Source organism: Gambusia affinis, linkage group LG14, assembly GCF_019740435.1.
Source record: "Gambusia affinis linkage group LG14, SWU_Gaff_1.0, whole genome shotgun sequence".
NCBI classification, from domain to species: Eukaryota; Metazoa; Chordata; class Actinopteri; order Cyprinodontiformes; family Poeciliidae; genus Gambusia; species Gambusia affinis.
Window position 1 is genome coordinate 1978785 of NC_057881.1, and position 26705 is coordinate 2005489.

General features: G+C 39.8%; 3 protein-coding genes across 6 annotated transcripts in view; all 3 read left to right on the top strand.

The window, feature by feature from the left end:
• Positions 1-16623, top strand: part of rnf19b (ring finger protein 19B) — a 36444-nt gene extending 19821 nt beyond the window's left edge. For all 3 annotated transcript variants that reach the window (XM_044138203.1, XM_044138205.1, XM_044138204.1), the window contains exons 3-10: positions 7505-7704; positions 11083-11227; positions 11308-11470; positions 13199-13313; positions 13393-13533; positions 14069-14258; positions 14350-14484; positions 15085-16623. In XM_044138203.1, coding sequence (XP_043994138.1) covers positions 7505-7704; positions 11083-11227; positions 11308-11470; positions 13199-13313; positions 13393-13533; positions 14069-14258; positions 14350-14484; positions 15085-15502 — 1507 coding nt within the window. In that variant the 3' untranslated portion in view covers positions 15503-16623. The remainder of the gene's footprint in view (positions 1-7504; positions 7705-11082; positions 11228-11307; positions 11471-13198; positions 13314-13392; positions 13534-14068; positions 14259-14349; positions 14485-15084) is intronic.
• A 2590-nt stretch (positions 16624-19213) lies between these two features.
• On the top strand, positions 19214-21849 carry ndufs5 (NADH:ubiquinone oxidoreductase subunit S5). Of its 2 annotated transcripts, none has more exons than XM_044138066.1 (3): positions 19214-19349; positions 20553-20772; positions 21659-21849. In XM_044138066.1, the coding sequence occupies exons 2-3, from the start codon at positions 20557-20559 to the stop codon at positions 21761-21763; spliced, it is 321 nt and encodes a 106-aa protein (XP_043994001.1). In that variant the 5' UTR covers positions 19214-19349; positions 20553-20556; the 3' UTR covers positions 21764-21849. The 2 variants fall into 2 exon arrangements, with proteins under 2 accessions (XP_043994001.1, XP_043994002.1); XM_044138067.1 differs by lacking the exon at positions 19214-19349 and adding an exon at positions 19375-19515.
• Positions 21850-24739: 2890 nt separating this feature from the next.
• The window catches only part of macf1a (microtubule actin crosslinking factor 1a), a 204722-nt gene continuing 202756 nt past the window's right edge, over positions 24740-26705 (top strand). The window contains exon 1 of the mRNA XM_044139234.1: positions 24740-25048. The gene's annotated coding sequence lies outside the window, so the exon portion shown is untranslated. The remainder of the gene's footprint in view (positions 25049-26705) is intronic.

Genomic DNA, 26705 nt, shown 5'->3' on the forward strand with positions numbered 1-26705 from the left:
ACATTTAAAACAAGGCTTTCCAAACGCACTACTGTACTTCTATTTGGGATTTTTTGTACTTTAATGCTTTAAACCATCATATGTACTCATAAATAACTTTAGATTTTATATTTTAAAGCATTTTTACAGAATAAAAAGTGTTTATTTGACGTTATTCAGGTGCCAGCTGGTAAAACTCTGGAGTTTTACCAGCTGGCACCTGAATAACGTCAAAAGGACCATCGCCAATTTTAGTTTTTTAAATGTATAAAAACACCCAGGAAAACAATAAGTTTGTGTTCCTCTTTAACGTTTGTACTTGTGAAATAATGTCTCTGTACTTGTGCACATTTAAATGAGGCACTATGTATCCATTTAGGGGAAATCCCACTTGTTCATGTAAATTAATGTAAAAAAAAAAAGACAAGTTTATATTTACTAAGTGAAAATAATAACAATAACATAACAATAATTTTTTTTTATTTGCTCAGTTTTTGTTTACGAGTAAATCAGTTATTGTTGCCATATTTTCATTTAGATGTGAACATAATTTGGTTTTAAAAGCTGTTCTAACGAGTTTTATTTACAGTTATAATGATAGACTGTATTTATTTCCTGGCTGTGTCGGTTAAATGTTTGAGTAATTTTGCTGTGTTGCCATATATTTTCTGATTGGTTAATCAGAAAACTCACATTGGGAAACCGCATTCAGACTCGATGAGGAAACCAGGAGGAAGGTTTTCCTTTTATTAATCATCACTAAATGTTTCTAACTTTACGTTGGAAGATATCAGTTTCCCAAAGGATTACAGTAGAATTTTAACAGCTAACAATAGAAACATCATTTCAAGTTAAAATAAGTCACATAAAGTCAAACTTTAATAACTTTGATACTTTATTCTTCCAGTTTTTTGTTATGATGTCAGACACTCCAGATGAAATATTCAGAAACTTTTGAATTAAAGCCGCAGTTTAAACTCCACCTATAAAATGTATGAATGAAAAAGGAGGTTATTTTCTCTACTTCCACGCAGCGTGTCTCTCTCTGCTGTCAGATTTACAGTTTTCTGGTAAAGCAGCCCAGTGCAGACGGCGCTCTAGCTTCCTTTTAGAAACTGGAAGTGAATCGTCTCGTTAATCTGCCGTTTCTTCAGGTAAAACCCTGAAACACCAGGAGGAAGGTTTCCCTTTCATTAATCATCACTAAATGTTTTCTAATTTATCTCCAGTTTTGCTCAGTGATGGTTTGTTTGAGTCAAAGCTACATCTCCCACTTTTTCTTAAAAGGCAGTGTCACCATAGCAACCAGTGGATTTTGAGACACTGACATAGTTTTAAAATCTCTTTTGAAAATTTCCAGTTTTAATTATAAAAAAAAAAACTGGAGGTAAAAACTGTTTTTCCTGTTTCTTCTTTGGCTGTTGCTTTGTAATAATTTGGCTAGTTTTCCCCCACTTACCGCCCCCTAAAGACAGGAAGCTGTAATGACAACAAACATTATTTTTGATGTAAGCGATATAAAAATTATCATACTGCACTAAAAAGACTTTTATTTTTGCTTTATGTATATTTTCTGACATCCCACTCATTTGTGGCTGTGACTCTAAGTGATTCTGACTCATGGTGGTTTTTCAGGTGATTTTCTGCATTCTGAATGCCAGTCAGATCCATTTTTTATGCAGTTTGTGTGTTTGATAGCAGGTCTGGTTTCATATTGAAATATCTTCAGCCCACTCCCCAACTGTTCCCTCTGTGTCTGATTAAAGTTCCTCCCACGGTCGGACCATCCAGCCACTCGGCCTCTCTCTGTTTTCTGGGCCTCCTTGTTTGTTCAATGTGAGTCATCAGAGTGCAGATGAAAATAAACCTCAACAGGCTTTGGTGGGGTTTTTTTGTTTGTGTTTTTTTTCTTTAAAAAAAACACAACTGTGTAAATATTAGCGTCTTTTTCTTGGTGTGACTGGAATCTTTTTTAGGCTAATTTAATCTCTGCGTTTGGGAACATTTGCACAGAAACCAGATTAGAGATAAGTTGTTGCGTCTTCCTGTTGGAAACAAAATCAAGCTGGAGACGACGAGCTGCTGACCTGAATCTGAGAGCGGACGGTCCGCTGCCTGACGCCAGCAGTGACTCAGCCTCGCTCTCATTCAGACAGGTCGACAAAGTCCAAATTGTTATTCAGCACAAACATCCGGAGCTGCAGAGCCGAGGGAACGGCTGACGGAGCGCCCTCCAACTGCTCCTGCCCTGAAATTTAAAGACTGAACACTGAAAAAATGGATTAGGTTTAAATCACACTGATAAAAACAATATCAGTTATTCTGCAGTGGTTGCAGCTGGTCGTAATGTTTATTTTCTGTAAAAAATATGAATTCAAGCTGTAGAAAAGAGGCCCAGTCAAAAAGTTAAGAATAAAGTAAATGCGTCAGATTCTTACATATACTGTAAAAAAAGAAGCGTAGCATCTTTTTCTTCCTGCGTTACATGAAGTCAGATTAAAACCGTCCCTGTTGTCTGTCAGTTTGGATGAAGATTGAACACCAGAGACATGATGGAGATGATTTCAGCTGGAGTCACAGTTTTACATGCATTCATTGTTTGGAAACGTTGCCTTTAAACTGAATGCAGAGCTGCAACTGTTCATATGTGACATGTTATAGCGCCCCCTTCAGATGTAATTTATCTGTTTTTTTCTTTCACATTTAAACGTTTAAGAACAAATTTTACTTTGAACAACCTGAACAAACACAAAATGCTGTTTTCAAATAATGATATTTATTATTCTAATGAATCCATTAAGATCTATTTGGCGATATTTCCTCAATAAACCAAATTTTTAAAGTTTAAATTCAGTAGATGTAATTACTGCCAGACCTGTAAAAACAACAAATCATTTTAGAAGAATGAAGCAAATATTCCAGCATGGTGGTGGCAGTATGATGATGTGGGACTGGACCATGTGCTGTGATATACCAGAACCATGAGTAAAATGTCCGTCCATCATTTCCCTTCATGCAGCAGGAAAATGATTCAAGTATCTGAGCGGTTTCACCTTGAATGATTAAAAAACAAACAAGAACAAAGGTTCTGGAGTGGCCTAGTCAAAGAAACAGAGAAACAGAAGCAATAATCCTTTATTAATGGTTTAGCATGTGAATCTTTAAACACTCTCTGCCCTCATGAACTGGTTTAAACCCAGTTCTGCTCCAGTATTCCCAGTCTGTAAAGCTAAAACCCGCCTCCAGGGGGAGCATGTTTGGATGACGGACCCAGGCAGACTCGCTCTGTCTCCATGTTGTTTGTTGTGGTTAACCTTTGACCCCGTGTGCACGGTCTGGACCAGTCAGAATTTGTGACGGTCGGATCCAAGCATCCAGTCAGAACAAAGCCTGGTCTCTCTTGGCTCCGGCTGTCAGTTGCTATGGCAACTCTCAATGTCATGCAGAGGGAGCGTTGCCGGGGCAACGGGGTTTAATTACACCGATCAATACTTACATGTCGGACCTGCATGAGGATTCTGAGCTTAAGAGCGGTTCTGTTGGGCCTGCTGGTGTCTGTGTGTGTAGGTGTGTGTGTGTGTGCGTGTGTGTGTGTGTGTGTGTGTGTGTGTGTGTGTGTGTGTGTGCCTCCCAGAGGAGATGGATGCACACAGGAGAGTCTGTGGATGTTTCCTCTCGAACATGCGGCGAGTCGACGCTCATGAAGCTCCGCCTCCCTCGCTGTTACTTTACGTCTCACTTTTCGTTTTTTTTCTTGCTGAAATTCCTCAAAAAGAAAAAAAATAATCCAGTTGAAGAAACAAATTCTGCACAGATGCTGGACAGAGGCTTAACATTCAGTGTTTTCTGTTCCCCACCTGAGGATCTGATTCATCTGGATTCAAGCTCAGTCGTTCTGACTCGATTTAACTGGTTTGGCTAACAGAGAACTTACCTCTGCACTGAAAGGAAGTCATTATGCCAAGGTATCAGTCAGGACAAGGGCACAAAAAACCTCACCTTATAATTTATATGCGGTGGCACAATGAAAACAGGCATTAATTACTGTAAAATATATTTTGACGATATCAGAACTGGATGCAAGGATAAGAGACGTTCGACACAAACTGAAACATCTGGAGAATTTTAACAAATTAGCAAATAAAGACGAGCCTTAATACAGAGTATTAATGCCAGGCGAAGAAATAATGAAAATAAAGTTATAATTCTGCAACAAAAGAAAAATTCACAGGAGAATTATGTCAATATTGTGAGAATAAAGTTCTATGTGTGTAAAATAATTTGAGAGTCAAGTTACAATATTATGACAATAAAGTTTTAATATGAGAAAAAAGTAGCAATGATGCAAGAATAAAGTTGTACAACATGAAGTCATATTACAAAAATACTCATAATAATGAGAAAAAGCTTCACAAAAATAAAATTATAATATTGTAAGAATAATAAAATTATGCATTCATGCTGCCTCATTTAAATGTGCACAAGTACAGAAACTTTATTTCAGAAGTACAATATAAAAATCATACGACTGAAAGTAAAAAGTTATAAAAGGTCATAAGAAAAAAAGTCATAATATTAGGAGAAACAGTCACACAACATAAAGTTGAAATAATAAGAAAAGAAGTTGTAACAATACGAGAAAAACTTGTATGATATTACCAGAATATGAATGATTAATTTTAGGCTGAACTCTGCAGTTTTCCGACTCTCCAGACAGATTTCTGTTTTCCATCTGAATGTACAGAATCTGTGTCCCATTAAAACTCCAGTTAACTTTTTATTTCTTCTTCGTTAGAAATAAAAAGCAGTTAGGAAGTCACGTCTTTGATAAACCCCTCACCTCTTCAGAAGATCTAAAGTGCTGATGTAGCAGGGAAAACATGTTAATCTGCGTTTTTATGAGCTCCTCTTTAACCAAAAGTGGTGAAGTCACTGAGGGGTGGAAAGTCTGGGACGTTTCTGGCAGAGGAGCAGTGAGAGCAGATGACGCCTTGCAGGAATGTTGCTTCTTGTCTCATCTTGTCTGGAAAAGGAAACTTTCTAAAAAATAAACTGAGAAAGTCTGAGGAACCATTTATGAACTCAAAGTTCTTCAGAAATTAATCTGGAAACTTGAGGTTTAATCCTGTGTGAACGGATAAATCTGGTCTGTGTTCTGAATCATTTTTCTCTAAAAACTACCAAGTTCAGACCGATTGGTTGCTCTGGTGACTGGTTGTTTTCCATAACATGACATGCATCATATCTTTAGACTCTTTGTAACCAGCAGCCCATGTAAAAACTATTTATTTTCATTTCTTTGTTGAAATCTGTTGAAGATTTTACGCTCGAGTAACTGTTGGCTAAAACCATGACATGAAGTTGAAGATCAGATGATCTGGTTTGTTCTGCATTTCCTTAAAGACGCAACGCCTGCTGCTCAGCTGAAAATCCTTTTTAAAGGGGAAGTATTATGCATTTTCCAGCTATTAAATACCATTTTATAGCACAACAAAGTAACTGTTACCTTCATCTGTTAAAGAAATGCTGCATAAATCAAATATTACTTAAAAGAAATTTGACTTTGTAATTTAACACCCTGAAATTGGGCCTCTGTCTCTTTAAGAAGCTCCTGCTCTTTCTGAAACTCCACCTTAGGAAGACATGTTTCTACCTGCTCCCTAACAAGATCAGCAGTTCCACCAGGTGTTTGCTAACTGCTCCTGGCTAGTCTGAAGGAGCCGAGTGGGGGAGGGGCTGCACCTTGAAGGCGGAGCTAGGTCCAACCAGGCATTTTGCGCAGCTGAATGGTTGCAATGGACATGAAAGGATGATTTCTCAAACATGCATGAAAGAATCAAGGCAACACTCCATGATGAGAGAAGGAAAAAGTCAATTTCACAAAATACTGCCAGACATTTTCTTATTGAAACAAACATTCGGCAGTCAGAGAAACTCGCTCCCTGCTCAGAACCAAACAGTCCGCTCTTAATTCCCATTATCTTTGCATTTCCTGTTTTTCTCTCCCCACATGGTGAAGCAGATAACGAAGTTAATTTGGACTCGATGCTCATCAGGAGGAAAGATATCTGCTCAGTCCCAGTGCTGAGATTCGGCCTGTCAGAGTTTGAGGAGGCGTTAAAGCGGAACGCCAAGCTGCCACATTAGAGGAGCAACACAATAAAACTGTTTGTCATGTTATCATTTCTTTCCTTTTAATAGGCCTAAAACATAAATAGCTTTCGGAAAAAATGTCAGCACGTTTGTTTTGTTCTTCTTCCACTCCCACGACGGGTTTTCAGCCACTTAGCTTCCTGACAGCCTGTTGTAAGCCTCTCCTTTGTGATGCTCCTGTGATTGACACACGCTTACATCCCAGGCTCCTGCTAATCTCCGTCTTTGTTGCAGGGCACCAAATGTTCCAAGTTCTCAGATAAGGAACACAAACATTTAGCTGTTTTTAATGTTAAGGTTATTGATATTTAACACTTAAGTTTCATATTTATCCCACGGATGATTTCTGAAATATGGAACCTGGTTCTGGAACTGGTTTTTTATCTTTAAACCAATAAAACCAGAGGTTGTTAATCTACAATTTTCTCTTTCTCCCAATGGAGCTGCTTCCTTTAGTTGTTGTTTGACTGTTTGCCACTAGATGGCACTCGATCCTCCACGATGCTTCTTTAATAGCTGGTTTGTTGCCGTTTTCAGACTCATAGGAAGTTAATATTTTTAATATATTAGAAAGAAAATACTGAATGCTAATTGAAATGCTATTGGCTAACATTTTCAAACCAGTCAATCTTCCTCGGTTCTGATTGGTTGTAACCCAGAGAGTGAAGATGGCTGTGGATGTTCGCTTCTGTTTTGGTGCTAAGACAGTTTGTACTGTTCGTATTAATGCATCTTAGGGCATATTTTATGTTGGATCTGTTAAAATACGCAGTTATAAACATTTTTAGAGACGTTTTTTACGGATTTTACCTCTTCATTTACAGTAATAGAATAATGTTTGTTTTCAGTACAGCTTTGTTAAATTTTTAATTTAAAAAAGTATTTATGAAATTAATCTTAAAATAGCGTTTAGGTAACAAAGTTGCTTTCTGTTTGTGAAGCTTTTAAACGAGTTGAGAAAACATGAGAATCCATCATTTCTTCTCTTTTAAACGGCTGCTGAGGGTTTTTAACCCATTTGCGCCACTGATTGCCTCCCACGCTGCGTCTCCGACATGGAGACGTTCATTCCCTGGAGATCGGTGTGGAACAGCTTACATGACAGCTTGCCTCATTATTTATTCCCAGTTCCCTCTAAAGACCTGCAGTCTGAGGTTCTACCGACCAAGGTGCAAATCGGGTGTGAGGATCCTCCTCACCGTCACGTCTGCAGATTAAAACCGGCTCTAAGGAGCTCATGATGCGCCAGCGACCCGCTTGGTTTGCTCTGTGATGCCGCAACACTTGACTGTTTGCCCGCCGGTGCCTCATAGATTGAAAAATTTTAGTTTCTGACTCATTTATTTACGCCTCCTCCATGTTTCGCTGTCAGGTTTGCAGTCATCGCCTCAGGCTGTGCCAGCTGTCCCAGGCTGGTGTGTCGGCGAGAGGGATGCGGCGCGGAGTTCTGCTACCACTGCAAACAGGCGTGGCACCCGAACCAGACCTGCGACTCGGCCCGGCAGCAGCGGGCCCAATCCCTGCACACCCACAGCGGACACTCGCCCAGCTACACCCAGGAACAGGGGCCTGGTGAGTCCAGACTCACTCCGCTCAGCCTCACCGTCACTGGACCTAAACCAGCCATTAGTCGATTAATGGTTTATTAGATTGAAATTAGTTTCAGTTGATTAATTTGTCCACTTACTTTCTTTTAGTGTTGTAGTTTGGCCTCCATCCATCTGAGGGCGCCATGGTGATTCTTAGTAGAGTCTGTTGATACAAAAACAAAGATGGCAGAGCTTTACTAGAGAGAGAAAGAGTAACAGTCGAAACAGAGTATTGTTTGTTTAATGGCGTTTAAGCCCTTTGTAAATAATAATAATAATAATAATAATAATAATAATAATAATAATAATAATAATAATAATAATAATAATAATAATAAATGAGTAAATTTTGGCCATAAAATTAAGAACTTTTTAGTTCTTGGAAAAAACGGACTATTTTTGAGTTTTAAAAGTCAAACATTTTAAAATTCTGAAACTGAATTTTCCTAAGAAATTTCCAAAACTAATCTTACAATTTCTTTGCATTTTCTATCAAATTTCTGACATTAGTCTCAGATTTTCTGAGCTTTTTGGCTGAAATTTGCTGCTTCTTTTTCTATCTACAATGGTCCTAAAAAAAACTCATGGTTGTGGTTTTATGGTCCAAAAAGCAGTTTATGCAGATTTATTTTTATATATATATAAACACCCAGCAAGCTCCTTACTTCTGTAAGAACAGAATTAAGTGTTTCTAGTATTTAATTTTCTCATTCTTTATTTTTCTCTCCAGCAGACTAAGAGGTTCTTGTTTTGTTACAAAATGTCCAAGTTTTATGATGTGAGACAACCACAGTTTTTGGTTTTAATAGAGCTGATTACAGAAAGTCATCAGTCGATAAACTAATCTGCTTCTGATGCAGCAGATTACGCAGACTGTGCAGAGTCTTCAGCAGCAGCATTTCCTGTTTGAAACCATCATTTTCACACCTTTCTGAGACTCTGACTTTGTCAACTTTATCACACGTCCATCTGCTCAGTCTGTCAGCTTCAAAGCTGTGTGAGGCGTCTGCTGCAGAAGCTGCGCTGCGTTCCCACCGCTGGAGGAAGTGTGAAGTGTTTAAATCAGTCATCTGTTTCTATTCTTGGCTCTGCAGCGTCCTGCATCCTGTCAAACCTTAAATGTCTTCAAAGCTGCAGGTCAGATGCAGGATCATGTTTGGAGCTGCTGCACAGCAGATGCATTCAGCACAGCAGCTTTAGTTTGTTTCAGCTACAGGTGTGGAAACTTGATGCATTTCTCACCTTGCACATTGAGTTCTGGTTTTGGGGGATTTTCTTTTGTTGCTTGAAGGTTTCAGATCATCAAACTAATTTTAACAACCTCAGGAAATGGAGAAAGCACCTTTCAGATTATCATGTTACTAATTAACTTATAAAAAGCTTTCAAACCCAAGCTGATCTTGTGTGGAAGCAGAGATTAAACTGAGTTCTGGTTCAGTTTGTGGTAATTAACCTGTGAAATCCTGAAATATCTGACAGCATGAAGCTGCTTCAAAGATCTCAAAGCAACAATTCATTAATGTTCATCAGTCAGGAGAGGGTTGGGCCTCCAGAAAAACATTTCTACCCTGGAAACAGTGGAGAAGATTCCCTGGAAAACATTCAGTGGACTGACTGATGAAGCTAATTTCATTCCTAGTCAAACACGGTGGTGGCAGCATGATGGTCTGGGCTGCTGTGGAATAATTTGTTCTCTCCTGAAGGAGAACGACCAGGGATCCTTCTCTCTTTCAGAGTGGCTAAAAACAAAAGGTTTTTGATTGGCCTAGTCAAAGTCTGGACCTTAAACAGAAAAGTCTGATTTTTAAAAGACTTTAAAAGCAGTCTTTTAAGAGTGAGACATATTTTACCCCCAGTGATGAAAAAGATTCAGAATTATAAATTAATAAGTTACATGAACTGAAACATTCAGGAGAAAAAAAATCAGAAATAGAAAAACACTGCAGCAACTGCACTGCAAAAACACAAAATCATACCAAGTAATTATAGTTAGATTTAGACTAATAACTTAGAACAGCTGTAAGTTAGAGTAAAGTAACAAACATCTCACTTTTTAATAGGATGTAGGAGCTTGTTTAGAGTCAATATTTGTGAAAGATTATTTCACTTAAATTATAGAAAAATATCATAATTTAAATAATCTGCTAGTAGAACTAACACTTTTAAAATCAAAGTTAATGAATTATTGAGTTCAAACGAGCTCCTGTTTCTGCTAAAACCTGACATGTAAATTAGTTTGGTCTTATTTCAAGTCCACTCAGATATTTGCAGTAGAAACTAAAACACTTGGTAAGATTCTGTGTTTTTGCAGTGCGTATTTTCTCCCTACAAACACAAAACTGAAAACTGTTTTCGGTCGGGATGTGAGAAAAAAAGTCTCCAATTTATATAAACTTCCTGTTTTGTGGAGATCAAGAGCATCTGCTTGTAATTAACATGAAAGACGTCACGAAGCATCACTTCTGTTTCCTCTCATGCAATCTGACAGAAACGGAAAAACCAGCAAAAATACACGGAAAAATGTGGAAATGTGTTTTTATTGTGATGCAATCAGAAACATACCGCAGGTAAAACACCGCAGGATGAATCCATATCTACATGAATTCATTTAATCCTGTTTTGATTTAAAGTCCATCCAGTAAATCCGTCCAGCTGCCAGTTTTTATCTTCTAATCTTCAGTCCTGCGCCAAGTTTTCAGAAAGAAAAACCCCTGATGCTGTTTTTGTTGAGGCATTTTTTCACTACTTGAATCAACAAACTTGTCTTATTTCGGATGTTCAAGCCTCCAAATATCCTCTGGTGTGATTATCACCCCGACGGAGAGTTTCTCGGCTTGCAGCTCCTTCCTGCAGCGGCTTAAGAGTTTTATTTGTTTCTCAACAGCCGGTCGTTTCCTGGCAGCAGATAAAAAAAAGAACATGATGAGTTTCTATAAATGAAGCCCAGCTTCAGTTTTGGTTTCTTTAAAAGACGTTCCGAAAGGTTTCATGAAGTACAGAGTTATTTATAAAAGGGAACTAAAAGAAAAAAGTCCTTTCAGATGACTTAGTGGAAGAAAAAACTCCTGTTTCTTCATGTTTTCCTGAAAACTGTGCAACCTCAATTCCCGCAGCGTCTAGAGCTTTAGTTCTGTTAAGAGGTTTAGAAATGTTCCATGAAATACAGACTTATTTCTAAAATGGAAATGTTAAAAGAAAAGTGTTTTTAGATAATTTAGTGGAAGAAAAAACTCCCGTGTCAGCATGACCTCCTGAAAGCAGCAGTTTATTGGATTAGAGGAGCTGCCAGAGCTCCGATATTCCCTCTGGTCAGACGTTTCCTGGAGCGGAAGCGTCTGACCTCGTCTCCTTCTGTCTCCAGCTGATGACATCAAGCCCTGCCCTCGCTGCGGCGCTTACATCATCAAGATGAACGACGGCAGCTGCAACCACATGACCTGCGCCGTGTGCGGCTGCGAGTTCTGCTGGCTCTGCATGAAGGAGATCTCGGACCTGCACTACCTCAGGTAGGCCCCGCCCACCTCGGCGGCGCCGCCGCGTCCTGCTGGGGGGTGAACTCGCGCTGATCCTCTGCTTCCCGCCGCAGTCCGTCCGGCTGCACCTTCTGGGGGAAGAAACCCTGGAGCAGGAAGAAGAAGATCCTGTGGCAGCTGGGAACGCTGATCGGAGCGCCGGTCGGGATCACGCTGATCGCTGGCATCGCCGTTCCCGCCATGGTCATCGGGATCCCGGTTTATGTCGGCCGAAAGGTGAGGCGCCGCAGGGAGCGGAGTTCTCACTGAAAACACAAAATGAACACAATTTGGTTTGTTTCTGATGTTCACTGCAAACATTTGAGTTTATTATTATTTACTTTCTTTATTATATATTTTTAAATCAGAAGACAGTGGTATGTTTATACTGCACTCTTCTGTTTTCTATTTACTTTGAATTTAAATTTTGATCTCATTTTATTTATTTTCTTATATATTTGATATATTTTTGCCATATTTTAATATATTTATACTTTTTACACTTATGGTGTTATTTATATATTTATTCTGAACTTTTCTAGATTCATTTTAATTATTTCAGTTTGCTAAGGTAACCCTTTCTACATTTATTTTTGTAAGTTAATATTTAATTTCCATATTTAGTGATGGAAGCAGGTGAAGGTGAATTGAAAAGAAAAGCTGAGTAACAGACAATCGGTTTTAATTATTTGTGAAAGTAACTTTGATAAATAAAAATACAAATATTTTCTTGAATTTAACAACCTGTCATAACTCTTATGTGTAAAGTCAAATGAAGATTTCCGAGGTGAAACTTCGGGCAGCGTTTCCGTTTTTGTGCCTTTTCACGCCGCCTGTGGTAATTTAACAGGAAGTGGAGGGAAGGTGACGGGACTTTTCCAGGGGAAATGATTGAAACATCAGCTGTGTGTTCAGCGCCTTCATTTGCACAACGTTATCTGATACGTGTGCAAACATCTTTATCACACATCAGTTCCAGCGAACACAGCTTCGTCTTTCCCACACGTAGATCATTCATTCATTCATTCATTCATTTACTGGTCTGTTCTCTCGTTCATTCAGGTTTATGGTCAGTTCTCTGTCGCCTCCAGGCAGCACAGGAAACACAAACCACAGACACACAGTTGGTCTGTCACAATCCCCCAGAGACTATCTGGAACTTACAGCATTGCTCAATGCTGCTGCTGAAGTTTCAGTTTGACCTCAATGTCAGTTTTCCAGAAATGACCGAAGCGGGCCTCAAACTTTCACCTAAACCAGGCCGACGTCAGCAGAATTTAACAAGTTGTTTCTAAATGAGGAAAACTGCAGGCTTTAATCTCATTTGACACATTTTCTTTTATTTCTGGGGTTTCTTGTGTTTGTTTATAAATATGATCATTTCCAGTCAGACAAAACAGCGTTTACTGGAACAGGAGAACCAAAGCCATGTTTCTCTTTACCTCCATCTTGTGGCTGAAGGTGGAACTACACATTCATTCCTGCCCCATTTTTAGGTTTTCATGAGTTTAGATTGTAATTTATCCAGACTCTGGTTTTCTTATTGACATATTAATAAAGGCTGCATTTCAGATCAGGAAGCTCTTCTGATGATGCTCTCGTAAAACTCCTGGGTGTCCAGACACTGTGATTCTCCTTTGTAGAACATTTTGTGTCGAACATTTAATTTCTTTTCTGCTTCTCAATCAGCTGTCCTGCACTCACCGAATGTTCGCTCTTCTCCTCTTCCAGGCAGCCTTTCAAAATAAAACATTTACAAAATATTTTACATTTTCATAACTCCAATTATCTTCTTCTAAAGTGAAATTTATGAATTATTTTAAACCTAAAGTTTGAATATAAATCTGTTTTTCTTTACTGGCTGTTTGGTTTTCCACTTTGTTTTCTGAAACACGAGCTCAAATTTAGCAAATTACCTGAGAGGTTCTGATGTTTATATGAGATGTTATTGTTGTTTTTTTGCAGATCCACGCTCACTACGAGTTGAAGAAGGCGTCTCGCCACAGGAGGAATCTGGCCATCACGGGGGGCGTGGCCCTGTCGGTCATCACCGCCCCTGTCATCGCAGCCGTCAGCGTTGGTAAGAAACGCCGGTGAACCGCTGCTGCTGCCTGAACGCAAAGACGAAGCAGATCTTCTAAAACTTGACCTGCTTCCAGGCATCGGCGTCCCCATCATGTTGGCCTACGTGTACGGCGTTGTTCCCATCTCGCTGTGCAGAGGAGGCGGCTGCGGCGTCAGCAGAGGGAAGGGCCGCGGCGTGCGAATCGACTTTGATGAAGACGACGGACCAATCACAGGTGAGCTTCAATCAAACCGTAGGCTGCATTCAGAGCTTCCTGGTTTAGTCCACTATAATCCAGTCCGTTTGCGAAGAAAGTCCGGTTCGTTGTGGGAGGTGTGAATGATGTTAGTTGAACTGAATTCTGGTGGGGTTTGAAGTTAACAGCACATGGCATTCTGGGTAAATAAAAACATCAACAAACTCGTGAGTTTAGTTCTGGCAGGAGAAATGGGGAGGAATCCTCCAACCACTAAAATCTGATGCAACTCCATTTCTGTTTCCATTTGGTGAAGAACAAAGTTGTCTTCTTCAGAGGTTTTTGTGTCGTTTCCTTCAGTGGTTCTTGGTGCAGCGCCCCCACAGGCCAGGAGGTGAACAAGCTTTTCAAAGGGCTTGGTTAGTTTAACACCAACCAAACCCTCAATGTGAAAGCAAAACAGTAACCAATTTAGCTATTTCAGCATTCACTGAATCTACCGACTATCAGATGTGAAAACAGCCAAATAGATTCATCTTCTGGATCTTACTGGGTTTATTTTCTGACTCTGCAGTGGCGGACGCGTGGCGAGCCCTGAAGTCTCCGAGTCTCGGAGAGAGCAGCCTGGACGGAGCGGTCAGCGGTCTGAGCACCACGTCCCCCAGTGAGGGCCTCTCTGTGGCCCCTGGGAATCTGGGAGACACTCCGCACTTCAACACGCTTGCCGGCGGCGCTTTGGGGACCCGAACCAGCAAGTACAGCAGGTGAGGAGTCAGGTGGTTCTTTCTGCTCCGGCCTTTATTGATTCTAACTGATCTAACTGATATCCTGACTCGGATGTTTTTGCTCCTCCAGGTTGGAAGTTCAACCAGGGGAACTGGCGAAGGAATCAGCCCAGAGAGAGACGGGAAGTCTGGGAGCAGGAAGTGACTGCGCCAGCACCCGAGGGATGGCCGGATCCATCATTTCCTCTTACACCTTACCCGACAGGTGAGAGACTGACTGACTGACTGACTGACTGACTGACTGACTGACTGACTGACTGACTGACTGACTGACTGACTGACTGACTGACTGACTGACTGACTGACTGAACGGCATCATGGTGGCTTTCAAGAAAAACAAAGCAATAAATGCTCTTTGGATCATTTGCATGTTTGTTCTCTGGAGAACGAATGTAGTTCAAAGTGTAAACAGTGTAAAAGAAACATGTTTTCACACTGTGTTTCATGTTGCAGGACGAATCAGATTGTATTTTATAATCCTTATTAAAATAATCTCAAGTATTTGAACTGGTCAAACCTCAACTACAGGGTCTACACTCTAACAGTTGTAAGGTTTTTGTATTAAAAAGAGCATCATTCTTTAAAACTTGAGTGTTAGTAATCACTAACTTGTGGGAAAACTCAGGGCTGCTGGGCGTCTCACACGGGCCACCAATTACATGTCTGATGAAGAAGAGTGAGCTGTCAGTTTTTAATCTAAAAGGAGGCTGAGATAATTTTAGTACATCTTTGTATTCCTGGATTTTTAATTCGATCTTTTGCTCCAGAAGCCTCACGTCGACTGACTCGTCTTAAATCTCCTCAGGGACTGCACCAACCTGGAGATCCAGGTGGACATCGAGACCAAACCCAGCCATCTCTGCCTCACCAGTGAGGAGGACCTAGCTCCACAGGCAAGCTCTGCTGCCATGGCGACTGCCTCAGGAGGGGAGGAGCCTCAGGACTGCAGCTCCAGAAGGGGCGGGGCTTTGGGACTGTCGCCAGGGACGTCAATCAGGGAGGGGCTCAGAGACGTGACCCTGGCCCAGCCGGAGAGCATCCGCAGCGACCTGGAGATGTCGGACACTCAGTCGGACGACATCGCGGAGCTGACGTCCGACGACTGCGACTCGCCTCATCCCAAAAGCTGCCAGCAGCTGCAGCCTCCCTCCTGCAGATCCCTGAACCCCCCCACCGACGGCCTTCACTGTCCTGCAGACAGCAAAGTCATCCTGTACGTCTGAGAGGCACAGCTCTCAGGATTGCACAAAAACTGACAAAACCCTGAACATTTACCTTCAAACTTAGTTTCCTTTCCTCCTGTCGTCTCTCGTCAGCTGCTTTAAGGTCTGAAACACAGACAGGTGTTTGTTTCCTCCTGTCTGTCTTATCGATCTACCGGCCAGCCTCCTTTCTGAGTGAATGGTCAGGGTTCTACCTCTGAGATTTGTTGTTTACTCTTTGGTGCAAAATGCCTTGGCTTCTTAAGCAAAAAAGAAAATGAAACAAAAAAGTACAAATTTATAAGACAAAATACAAAAACGAAATGTTAAAATGGGGTGAAAGTTACCAAGCACAGCAGAAAGAATCAGATTGGTGAAGAAACTGATGCGTGTTTGAATGGAGACTTACAGCTGTTTGCTTTTTTCTGCTTCTGCTGCTTCTGCCGTCAACAAATGTTTTGTTTTTTTTGCATCATGCATGAGTCTGCATGAGCCATTTCTCACCTGGAGGGTTCAAAAAGGCAGCGAGTTTCTCTTCTAGAGCTTACCTTTAGAGGATGAATCCGCACTTGGATGTCGCTTTTCCTGCTGGAAAGAGGATGAGGAGGGTAGAGGAGGAAGGAGAGAAGGAAGGAAGGAAGGAAAGAGAGAAGGAGAGAAGGAAAGGTTCACACACGCTGCAGAAACAAACCAGTGAGAGATCTGATGACGATGGACCAAAACAACTCGGAGGAAAAGAAACATTTATACAAATCTGAACCAAGTCTGAGTCTAAGATGATTTTTGTAGAAACTACAAAAAAGCCAAAAATATTTAACTGATTTTATTGTTGCTTACAACATTTTTGTAGCAAAACTACTGAATAGTTTTATTTAATTAAAACGTATGCCTCTATAAATATATAAAATATTCTAGAATTAAATAAATTTTTATGTTTACTGTGTGACAATCACAGATTCTTCCTTTGTCTATTCAGGCTGGACAAAGGAAACTATTGATTGTTCTCCTGTACAAAGGTATCAATATCAGTTATCGATATCAGTTATCTGTATCTATCAGTTATTGGTATCTATCAGTTATTGGTATTGATATCGGTTATCTGCATTGATATCAGTCATTGTATCAATATCGGTTATCGGTATCGATATCAGTTATCTGTATCTATCAGTTATTGGTATCGGTTATCGGTATCAATATAAGTTATCGGTATCAATATCAGTTATTGGTATCAATATTGGTTATCGGTATCGGACATGATGCTGTTTTATGCCCTTTGATTTAAACTTACTGAAGACTCGTTAAACATGTTATTGTTCAGCAAATATCGGTCATTAATGAAACAGAAATATCAGTATTGGTTATTGATTATTGGCATCATATATCATGCTGTTTTGTATCTTTGATTTAAACTTAAAGAAGACTTGCAAAACCAAAACAACTAACTTTAAAATACTTGAACAAAACTAACAATAAATGTATTTTAATATATTATTAGGGAGGACATTATTGATTATTGCTGAATCAGGTATTGTAATATGGATATTGGTTATCAGTAATCGTATATTGTGCCATTTTGAGAGGTTCCTTTGACTTAAACTTTCTGAAGACTCTGAACCCAAAAAATCCCCTTTTAGGAAGAAAGATTTACCGAAAACAAATAATAAATTTATTTCAAGATGTTATTGATGAGCATTATTATCAGTAATTGCTGAAACAGGTATTATAATATTGGCATTGCTTATCAGTATCGTATATCGTATCATTTCATGTCTTTTGACTTACCCTTAATGTAGACTCACTAAACCAAAAAAATTACTTTAGGATAGAAATATTTACTTAAGTCAAACAAATTTATTGAAAAATGTTATTATTGAGCAAATTATTGATTATTGCTGAATCAAGTATTGCTATATCTGTTTTAGTTATTGTCCTGTTATCTAATTTAAACTTTCTGAAGACTCCTTAAGCCAAAAAAAACCCTTTAGGGAAGAAATATTTACCTATTAAAATAAACAATAAACACATTTGAACATGTTGTTATTGAGCAGCTGGTTTAAATCATTTGTCATAAATTCTCATTTTTCAAGTTGGGTCGTTCACATAATGCAATGAAAATTCCTTTTAGCTAGAACCTGAACCGTCGGGCTGCTTTTCACACATTTCGTCCGTCAGAACTCTCCCATACTTTGTTTCTGGTCCGTGTTGTGGTACCAGTCTGGCCGCTCACTGGCCGTTCTTGCCTTGTAAAATCGCACCTGTCTGACCCAGTTTTATGTGCATGAATGACAGAACGTGTGATGAATGTATTTGTGTGATTCACTTTGTCATTTTTCTTTGTGACTGAGCACTTGTGCACTTTATCTGAATGTCTTATTTATCTTTTTTAATTTGCTTGACATCATCTGTTGCTGTAAACATGTTTACTTGAGTGAAAAACAAAAGTCTGTGGTACAACCAAAAAAAGGAGCCTTTCTGTTGGATGGAATGAGAGAAACATTTGCCTCCAAAACTTTGATCACTCAGTATTTTTGACCTTAAATTGTATTTTTTGTCTTTTTTTTAATCAACGCTGTGATGCAAGAACTAAACATAATTTATTATTTTTCATTGCTTTTTATAACTTTGTGTTGCTCTGGTCAGCCAGTATCACTTGTGAACACGTCGTTTTGGAGCCAAACTGTGAGCTTCTTTCAGTCACAGCTTGACCTGTTTCTTAGCTTTGGATCACCTCCGTGCTTCTGTTTGAAGAGGTTCCCAGGAACCTTTTTCTTCATCTCAGAGTAGCTTTATGGATTCTGCTGCTTACGTGACTTGCCGGTGCTGTTTCTGTCTACACACGTCACTGGTTTTTTGCCTATTGTTCAGAATAAACGAATGTACCACAGACGGAAAACTGGGACTTCCTGAAAGAGTCCGAATGAGTGTTACGTCCCTTTAGGAACACATGTGGTTCTGTCTTTATTTGAAATGGTTTATAGATAGCAATATTTAAGTGTTATAACTAAAGGAACTGTGTTTTTTTGTTGTTTTTTTTGTTTGTTCTTGTTGCGGTTAAAGCCTCAATCTGATGGGAGGCTGAACATGCAGGACTGTGAGACTGTGGAGGTTTTTGGGGGGGAAATGAATAAACACAATTTTATGTTGCACCAAAGCCATGTTTTGTTGTCTGTTATAATAGCCATAAAAAAGCAATAATAATTTTGCTGCACAACTTCACATCAGCTGTTTTTTCTCCGGGCCATTCTACATTTATTCATTGGAATTTTTGTGTGTATTTTGTTTGAGACATTGTCTCATTGGGAGGATAACAAATAAACTCCTTCATCTCAAAATTTGTAGCAGTCACCTACAAGCTTTGAAAGTTTTTAAATTCATCAGCCTTGGCAAACTCTAAAAAGCATGATACTGCCTTCACCATGCTTGACTGTGGGAGAGGTGTCTTGTCAGTGATATACCGTATGGACTTTTGGTTTCCTGAGCTTTAATTGCAGTCAATGAGCTAAAACCGTCTTTCTGCAATTGCTAAAACGTTTATGCAATTATAGCAAAAAACAATATGAAAAGTACAATAAAAATATCTTTACAAAAAAATATCCTTCAAACTACTAATTTGTCAAATACAAAAACCAGGCAAATAAAATACAATGGTAGAGTAAGGGAAAAAAAGATTTTAGATTTAAATGTGTAAAGTACGGTATGTATTTTGTGACCGGCTTCTACACCCCGGATCCTCCAGGAGGCGCTGTTTCATCTCGTAACAGGATGTCACGAGCCCAGAAGAAAACGACTTTGCGGCTGGGCCGTGTGTGTTTATCTGCCGTAAAGCTGAGGAAGGTTAAAGTAACTCGGATAAAAGAGTCAAAACAGGGTAAATTAAGACATTTGAATGCTTTACTTTGACTTTTTCCTGCATGTGATGCAAAAAGCGGCTCATCAGAGTTTAGTTATTTGTTATAAAATCGTATGTTTGTGTGGATTTAGGCCCGTTAGCCTTAGCATACTGTCATTGAAGGAGAATCTACGGACATATTTCAGTCAGTACCTGCAGTTAAATCAACTATTCTCTGTTCTAATTAGATCCACGCTACTCATTATATAAAGCCTTATGTTTATATATTGTATAAACGTTTTTGTTTTAAGTTGACTAGACGTTTCCGAGCTTCTTGTGTGTATATGTATCATGTATTAGCCGCTTGGCTAACACGGAAAAATCTTCACTGCAGCCGAAGATAGTCTTTTCTTACTGTTTCCGGGTATTAACACACTTTAGAATTGTTTTTGTTCATTTAAAATCTTTTTACTACGTGTAGGAAACTCCTCTGCGCCTTTTGTTTCAGATAAATGTCATTTTTGTTCATTAAGAGAAACAATTTTTCACTGATTGTATGATGTATTACAATAACTGTTTTATTTACACTATTGGGGATATTTAGTAATCATTTGGAGAAAGATGCACAGAACAGTCTTTTTATTTATTTGAATTTTTTTATGACAAACAGAAGAAAAAAAGACACTTGTTTCATTTTTCTTTGGTCAAGCAAAGTTGTCAATTTCAAAATATCAAATTAATAGAGAACAGAATAATGAATGTGTGAAGCTTTTCAAAAGTGGCTGCAGTGATGTTAGAACATAAATATTATTTCAATAAGATGAATATTTTTCAAAATGGTGGGAATTCTGAAGGTGATCTGTTTACTTTATATAATTCTGAACTTTCATCTATGAATATGTTGACAGGACGTTGAGTTGAATATTTATATGAAAGTTTTTGAAAGTGAAATCTTTCTTTGTGTCTTTCCTGATTCTTTTCTGTATGTCTTTTTTCTGCCTTCCTTCCTTTTTCTTTATTTATTTCTGTCTTTCTTGATTTGTTTCTTTCTTTTCTACCATTTTTATGGCTTTTTTCTGCCTTAATTTTTTTTCTCTGGTCAACCCCTGTTGTTTTGTGGCTAACTGCTCATCTTCTAGATTGTTCTACAGCCTGAATCATTTTTATTTTGATATTTTTTTAGTGTTAACTGCTTTCCACCCAACCTTTCCTCCATTTTGTGTTTTGCTCTCTTGTTGGCAGCATCATGCCGTTTGTAGACATCCAGTCGAGGCTCGGCATCAACATTGACCGCTGGCTGCTGCTGCAGAGCGGCGAGCAGCCGTACAAGCAGGCGGCGCGGTGCCACGCCTTCGAGAAGGAGTGGGTCGAGTGCGGCCACGGCATCGGACAGACCCGGGCCAAAAAGGAGTGCCAGCTGGAGTTTGAGGATTTCTACGAATGCATGTATCGGCAGAAGACGGTGAGTCCCTCTGGTAGTAAACTCATCAGCTCCAGATGATCAAAGCTTTGACATGTATCGGATGTATTGGGACAGAATCAGAACTTCTGCTAAATGAGGTCAATAAAACCTCAGGTAAACAATGTGTAATTTTTTAAAAAGCTAGAAATGGTTCCAAAATGTGTGGAAAAATACAAAAATCATTTAAATTTATTATTTTTGTAATCAATTATTCAGATAATTAATTGGATAAAAAATTGCTACATTCTGCAGATTTTTTATTCAGCCACTTCAGACTCTAAACAATATTACAAATACATTAAAAGATGCAAATAAATGTTTTATTTCAGCATCATAACCGATCAGATCAGACGCAGAAAAAGACTGTTGTGTTCAAGTCGTGCTGAAAGGAGTTAGCCTTTCTGAATAGCATCAATGCTAAACATGTTGCTAATGCTAATGTCAGTGTCCACGTTTCTAAAGAAGTTCCATGAATGAACAAGAGGTCCTGAAATAGTTCAACATAGAAATTTGCTCCAATCTGATGGTTGAACAGATTAAAAACATTACATTTATTTGTTGTTGCCCTCATATGCTTGTTTTTTCAATAATATTGCAACAAAAAAAACAAAACGGTTCTTGTATTGAAAATGTTGCTTATTTTGTCAATGCATAGTTTTTAGTTAATTACATAGCCTTCTATTAACTGAATTAAATGTTTCCCACCACTGTTTCGTTTTTTTATTCTTGTTAAATTATAACTCTGAAATGTAACTGATGTTTGTCTGAGGTTACCTCCGTCCTGGTCCTCTGCGTCCTCCATGTTTGAGGAACATCCTGTCATGGAGTCGGTGCCTTTCATCCTGTTATCTTCACCTTTGACCTCATCTTTTCTTTGTCCCTGCAGCGTCAGAGGATGCACGCCATCCGTACGCAGCGTGACAAACTGATAAAGGAGGGGAAGTACACACCGCCCTCTCACCACACCGGCCAACCGGACCAGAATCCATGAAGGATCTGATCTCAGCTCAGTCTGGCAGATTTCATCATTTCCTGTTCCGCTGTAAAAATGTGCAAATAATAAATGTTATTACCTACCGTCCTTGTAATGTCGTCTTTCCTTCTTGTTTCATGGAAACATGAACCAAATGTTATCAGTAGGATCAGATTCTGTTTTTGTGCCTTTTTGTCTGTGGAGTGTGAAAATGAACGAAGTCTAAACCTTGTTAAAAATAGAGAACAAAGCAGCTTTATTCCATCTGTGCAGATGGAGAACTCAGAAGAGCTCTAATCACTTCTCTATATAGACTGTATACTGTCCTTCATAACCAGACAGAGCGTCGACAAGACAACATTCCTAAAAGGCTTATCAGGTTTAACACAGAAAAATGATGTCTACAAAGGTTTGTGTACATTTGTAATGGAAACGCAGATATCTGCAGCATTCACACCTCAGGGACGAACATGTAGCGAAAATGACCCGAGCAAATACAAAATGCAGTTTTGAAATAATATCTGTATTTATTGAAAGAATGTTCTAGTTGTTAAATCATAAATACGCGATTGAAAAAACTTGTTTATTGGTCGTTTCACCAAAGACGATCAGCCTGATTATGATATATCTGTAGAACCGAGAAATTATTTAAATAGGCTAAAATATCTCGAAAAGAAACATGTCTTGCTCTGAACTTAAGAAATTCAGATTAAAACACATTTAATATTGAACACCACAGTAAACCTTGTTAAGTGACAGAAACACCAAATGTTTTTGTACGAAGGTTTTCTGGCTACAGATAATCGAGTTCTTGGTTGGACATTTGGAAAAGAAAGGAAGAGTATAGGGGGTTTTTGTGGTCTAGTCAAAGTCATTCCATTTCATATGGTGTATGATGACCTTAATCATGTAATTAAAGGTGAGATACTTTTTCCACAACACTAAATGTGCTTAAAGCACATTTTAAACAAAACCATGCTACAAATTATTTTTCTTAGCGCAATAAACTTTCTTTTGACATTAATTTCCCTTTAGATTTTTGTTCCTGTAAATGTTTCATGTTCTTAACAGTCATCAGACGCTAAAATCAGCTGCTCTCATCAATAACACATCCTCAGATTGATTTATCATTCATAACCTCTGATGAATTATTAAAGGTCCAATCTGCGGTTCTGATGGTCGTTGTTCTGCTGAGCGGTCTGGTTGACCGACAGATCTGACCGTAATCTCTCCCTGAGGACGGAGCCGATCATTCATATGCAGGATGCTGCTTTACATGCAGGTAGAATCCATTTCATCTCGATCAGAACCAGCAGAGTTCATGAGACACCACTAGATGGCGCCACAAGCTCAGAGAATGGACCCAAGAGTCCAGCTGCAATAAGAAACTGGGCTGCAGCTTCAATCAACACTTTCCTTCAAATCCATAAGCATCGCATCAGGTCACAAAGACTGAACCAGACAGGAATCTGTGGCTCAACGTAAAAATAGCAGATAATTGTCGATACACTGCAGATGATTTACAGCATCTCATGATTTCTTGTTCCTTTTATTACATGGATTAAATTGTCCAAATTTAATTTTGTGTCCTCTCTATTCCTTAAAGGTCACAAACTGCAGTTTAAGTGGAGTAAATTCACGTCTTCATCTCTGGATTATCAGCTCAATAATTAGCTAAAGTGGAGAGAATCAGGACCGATGGAGGTTTGAACTTTGACCTTTGCCCGTGTTTCATGCGGCTGCACAGGTTTTTAGAGGCTGTTTGTTCAGGTAGATAAACTGAGGTTGGTCCAGGAGTTGTGATGGGCTGAACAGCTGCAATAAAAATAGTTTTGTTGGCTAATTTGTTTTAGCCAGGGGTCGAATGCTGTTGGTCACTCACAGCATACTGACCTTACAAATATGTAAACTTTAGAGAAAATGGAAAATGTAAGAAAATAATATGTGGAGTAAATATAAATAATACGTATGTGCAATTAATATTTTTTTTCCTTTTTATATATGAAAGGCAGATTGTGGCAGTGCAAAGGATTATTTTGTCTCACAGTAAAGTTTCCATTACAGGTGTGTGAAAATCTTTGTCAATATTCTGCTAATGTAACAAAAAACACAATTCTCCAGTAAACCTGAGAACCCTGATGTTCTTCTGCTATTTTATTTTTTTGGGCATAGTGATCAAACATAATATGCAAATAATTCTTTTTGTAGATGATACTCTGTTGTTCAAAACATCCGAGTTCTGCTGATCCGATCAGATCTCAGTACTGTTGGTTAAAATCCAAGTAGATCCAAAGTCGTTGGTTGGACTTTTTGTTTCAGTTATTTTCTCTTTTCTTTATTGTTTGCTTGTTCTTTCAAATATTATATAAAAACTCAAGAATTTTTTAGATTAATCTCAGAATTTTTCTGGCAATAGAAAATTTGCAAGAAAAAAAATCAGAACATTTAAAATAAATTTGACTTTTGGGAAATTTCCCAGTTTCAAAAACTCTGAAATTTCATGTTTTTTTTCTTGAGAATTTCTGAGATTAATCTGAAAATGTCTAAATTTGCGCCGGAGATTTTAGTTCATATGCCATGGCCCTGTAGAAGTAGGTGCAGTGACACAGACAGGAATAACTCCAGATATTCCTCCAGCTGTAATAATTCGCCTTTTGAGGCTTTCCTCCAGCTGTGAGCATAAAGGGATTATTTCAGACACAGATTAACCGAATCATGTGATGAAAACGCGTGGCTCAGTTTTTTCTCCTCTTTTTTCTGAATAACTATGAACATATGAGCATGAGTCGGTGCTGCAAATATTCCGCTGTGAACGCCCTCCTCGCGCTCCAAACTGAGGGGGGAATGTGCGCGCGCGTCACGCTCTGGCAGAGCTGCGGACATGACGCAGGGGTACACCCCAAATCTCGGTTTCCGCGACGTTTACCACAGTCAATAGGCATGGGTTAAGGGATGGAGCCGTGAACGCAGCCTATTGAAGAGACGGAGCGTGGACCGAGGAGAGGAGGGCTGTTGGTGTGAAGGGGGGGTTGTTGAAGGCAGGGAGTGGAGAGAGAGAGAGAGCAGGAGGAGGACAGCCATTACCATCCAGGACCGCCGCTCGCTCTTCCCTCTCCAGCCTCGAATAACCGGCGGAGACGTTTGGAAGAAGAGAGGGAGCGGAAAGCGGGTCGGTGGAGGTGGAAACATCCCTCCATCTTTTCATTCATCCTTCGCTCCAGAGGAGAGGCAGCAGCGGAGGCAGCCGCGCCGGCCTCCCTCGCTCTGCGCTCGGACTAGAGGACCGCTGCTGCCCCGGTGAAGGTAAGCGGCTCCGGAGCTTTCACGAAACCAACATGTTGATTTTGATTTTTATTTTTTCCTGACCTGTCATTCCAAACTGTCATTCCATCACATCCAGTCCCGATAAACCCAGTTAGTGTTTTATTGGAAGCCTATCGGGGATCAACATGTTGATCATTGGCTCAGTGATCAGTCATTTCATTTGGTTTCTGCCGCTGTTTGCCTGAAAACGTCCCATTTCCAGGCAGACTGCTCTTGATCAGTGCGCTGAATCTGGAGCCAACCAGAGAGGTTTCTGGGTCGTGAGAAGGCTGGACGGCTTTCTCAGCAGCTTCACTCGCAAATGGATAGATGTAATTAGTTGGTGTTACCCATTCTCGGACAAAGAGCCGATTCCCTGCTCCCAGACTGCTCGTGCGTGCAGCTCGTGCGCGCACCGAGCGTTTTGGCTCCATGTCTGCGGTCCATTCATGCTCACAGATCCTTTTCCTCCCAGCGGAGCAGAATGAAGAGGATGAGTGCAACGCAGGTGGATATAAATCACAGCATTACGCACCCTCAGGTGTGGTTGTCCGTATTGATCTGGGCTGTTCCTGCAGCCAATTAAAACAAACGACACCCTCCATCATCGGCTTCACCTGAGTGGATCTCTGAGGAGCCCCGGCATCAATACAGCCTGTCTGTCTACAAAAAACCTCTGGTTACGCAAAGAGCAGCCGGAGGGGAGAGGAAAAACTCAGGATTCAGACCGATCTCCCCTCCTGCTGCTCCGGAGCAGATGGTCGTCCCCGTCCGGCCTTATGCCGGGCCTTCAGCTTCCCGACATGAGCCAAACTGTCCATTATTTGTCTATTCAGAATCGAGAAAATCCAGCATAAACTGTTAGTTATTGCGATTAATCGAATACAAACACACATTGTGTTGAATGAAACCCCTGTGGATAAAGCAGAGTATTGCTGCTGGTGTGTGCAGTAGTTCAATTTCATATTAGAGATGAAACGATTAATCATGATAAATCTAAATAAATGTAACCTACAATAATTTATTAATGGTAAATCGTTAATGAGAGTATACATACAAACAAACCAAAAAAAAAATCAGTTTGCTGAAAAAGACAACATATTCTGAGCGGTAATTAAGCCAAGAAAGCAAACATTTTCCAATAAAGACTGAAAAAACTCCTCATGTGGCGCAGAGTCAGAGGTGTGAAAGGTCACCAGGTTTGGTCATGGATGTTTGGCAGAAACATGTGAGGGAGGGTAACTGTTGCGTCTTTGTAGTGGAGAAAACTGGGTCAGAGTTTTATTAGTGATCACATCTGCTCCTCAGATGGAGGGCTGCTGTTCTGTTTGTCTGGTGAACTGGAGATCCCCTCAGCCGTCGGTTGATCCCCAGCAGGAATGCTGTTGTGGAACGACAGGAGGACGTTCCGGCCGTTTGGACCGTTAGCCTGCAAGCGTTTGACTCCTCGTATCTCTCCGTCCTTCCTGTTGTTTTCTCACCCTGCTTATGCTTGGTCACAGAGTCCCTCTGTTTACATTGGTCCGACACACACACACACACACACACACACATTTGACAAACACACTGCTCAGCCTGAGCTGTGGGAACCGACCCCGGCTGTGAAATATAAATCAGGAGAGCCTCTCGGACGGAGCTGCTGCTCTTCGTCACGCCG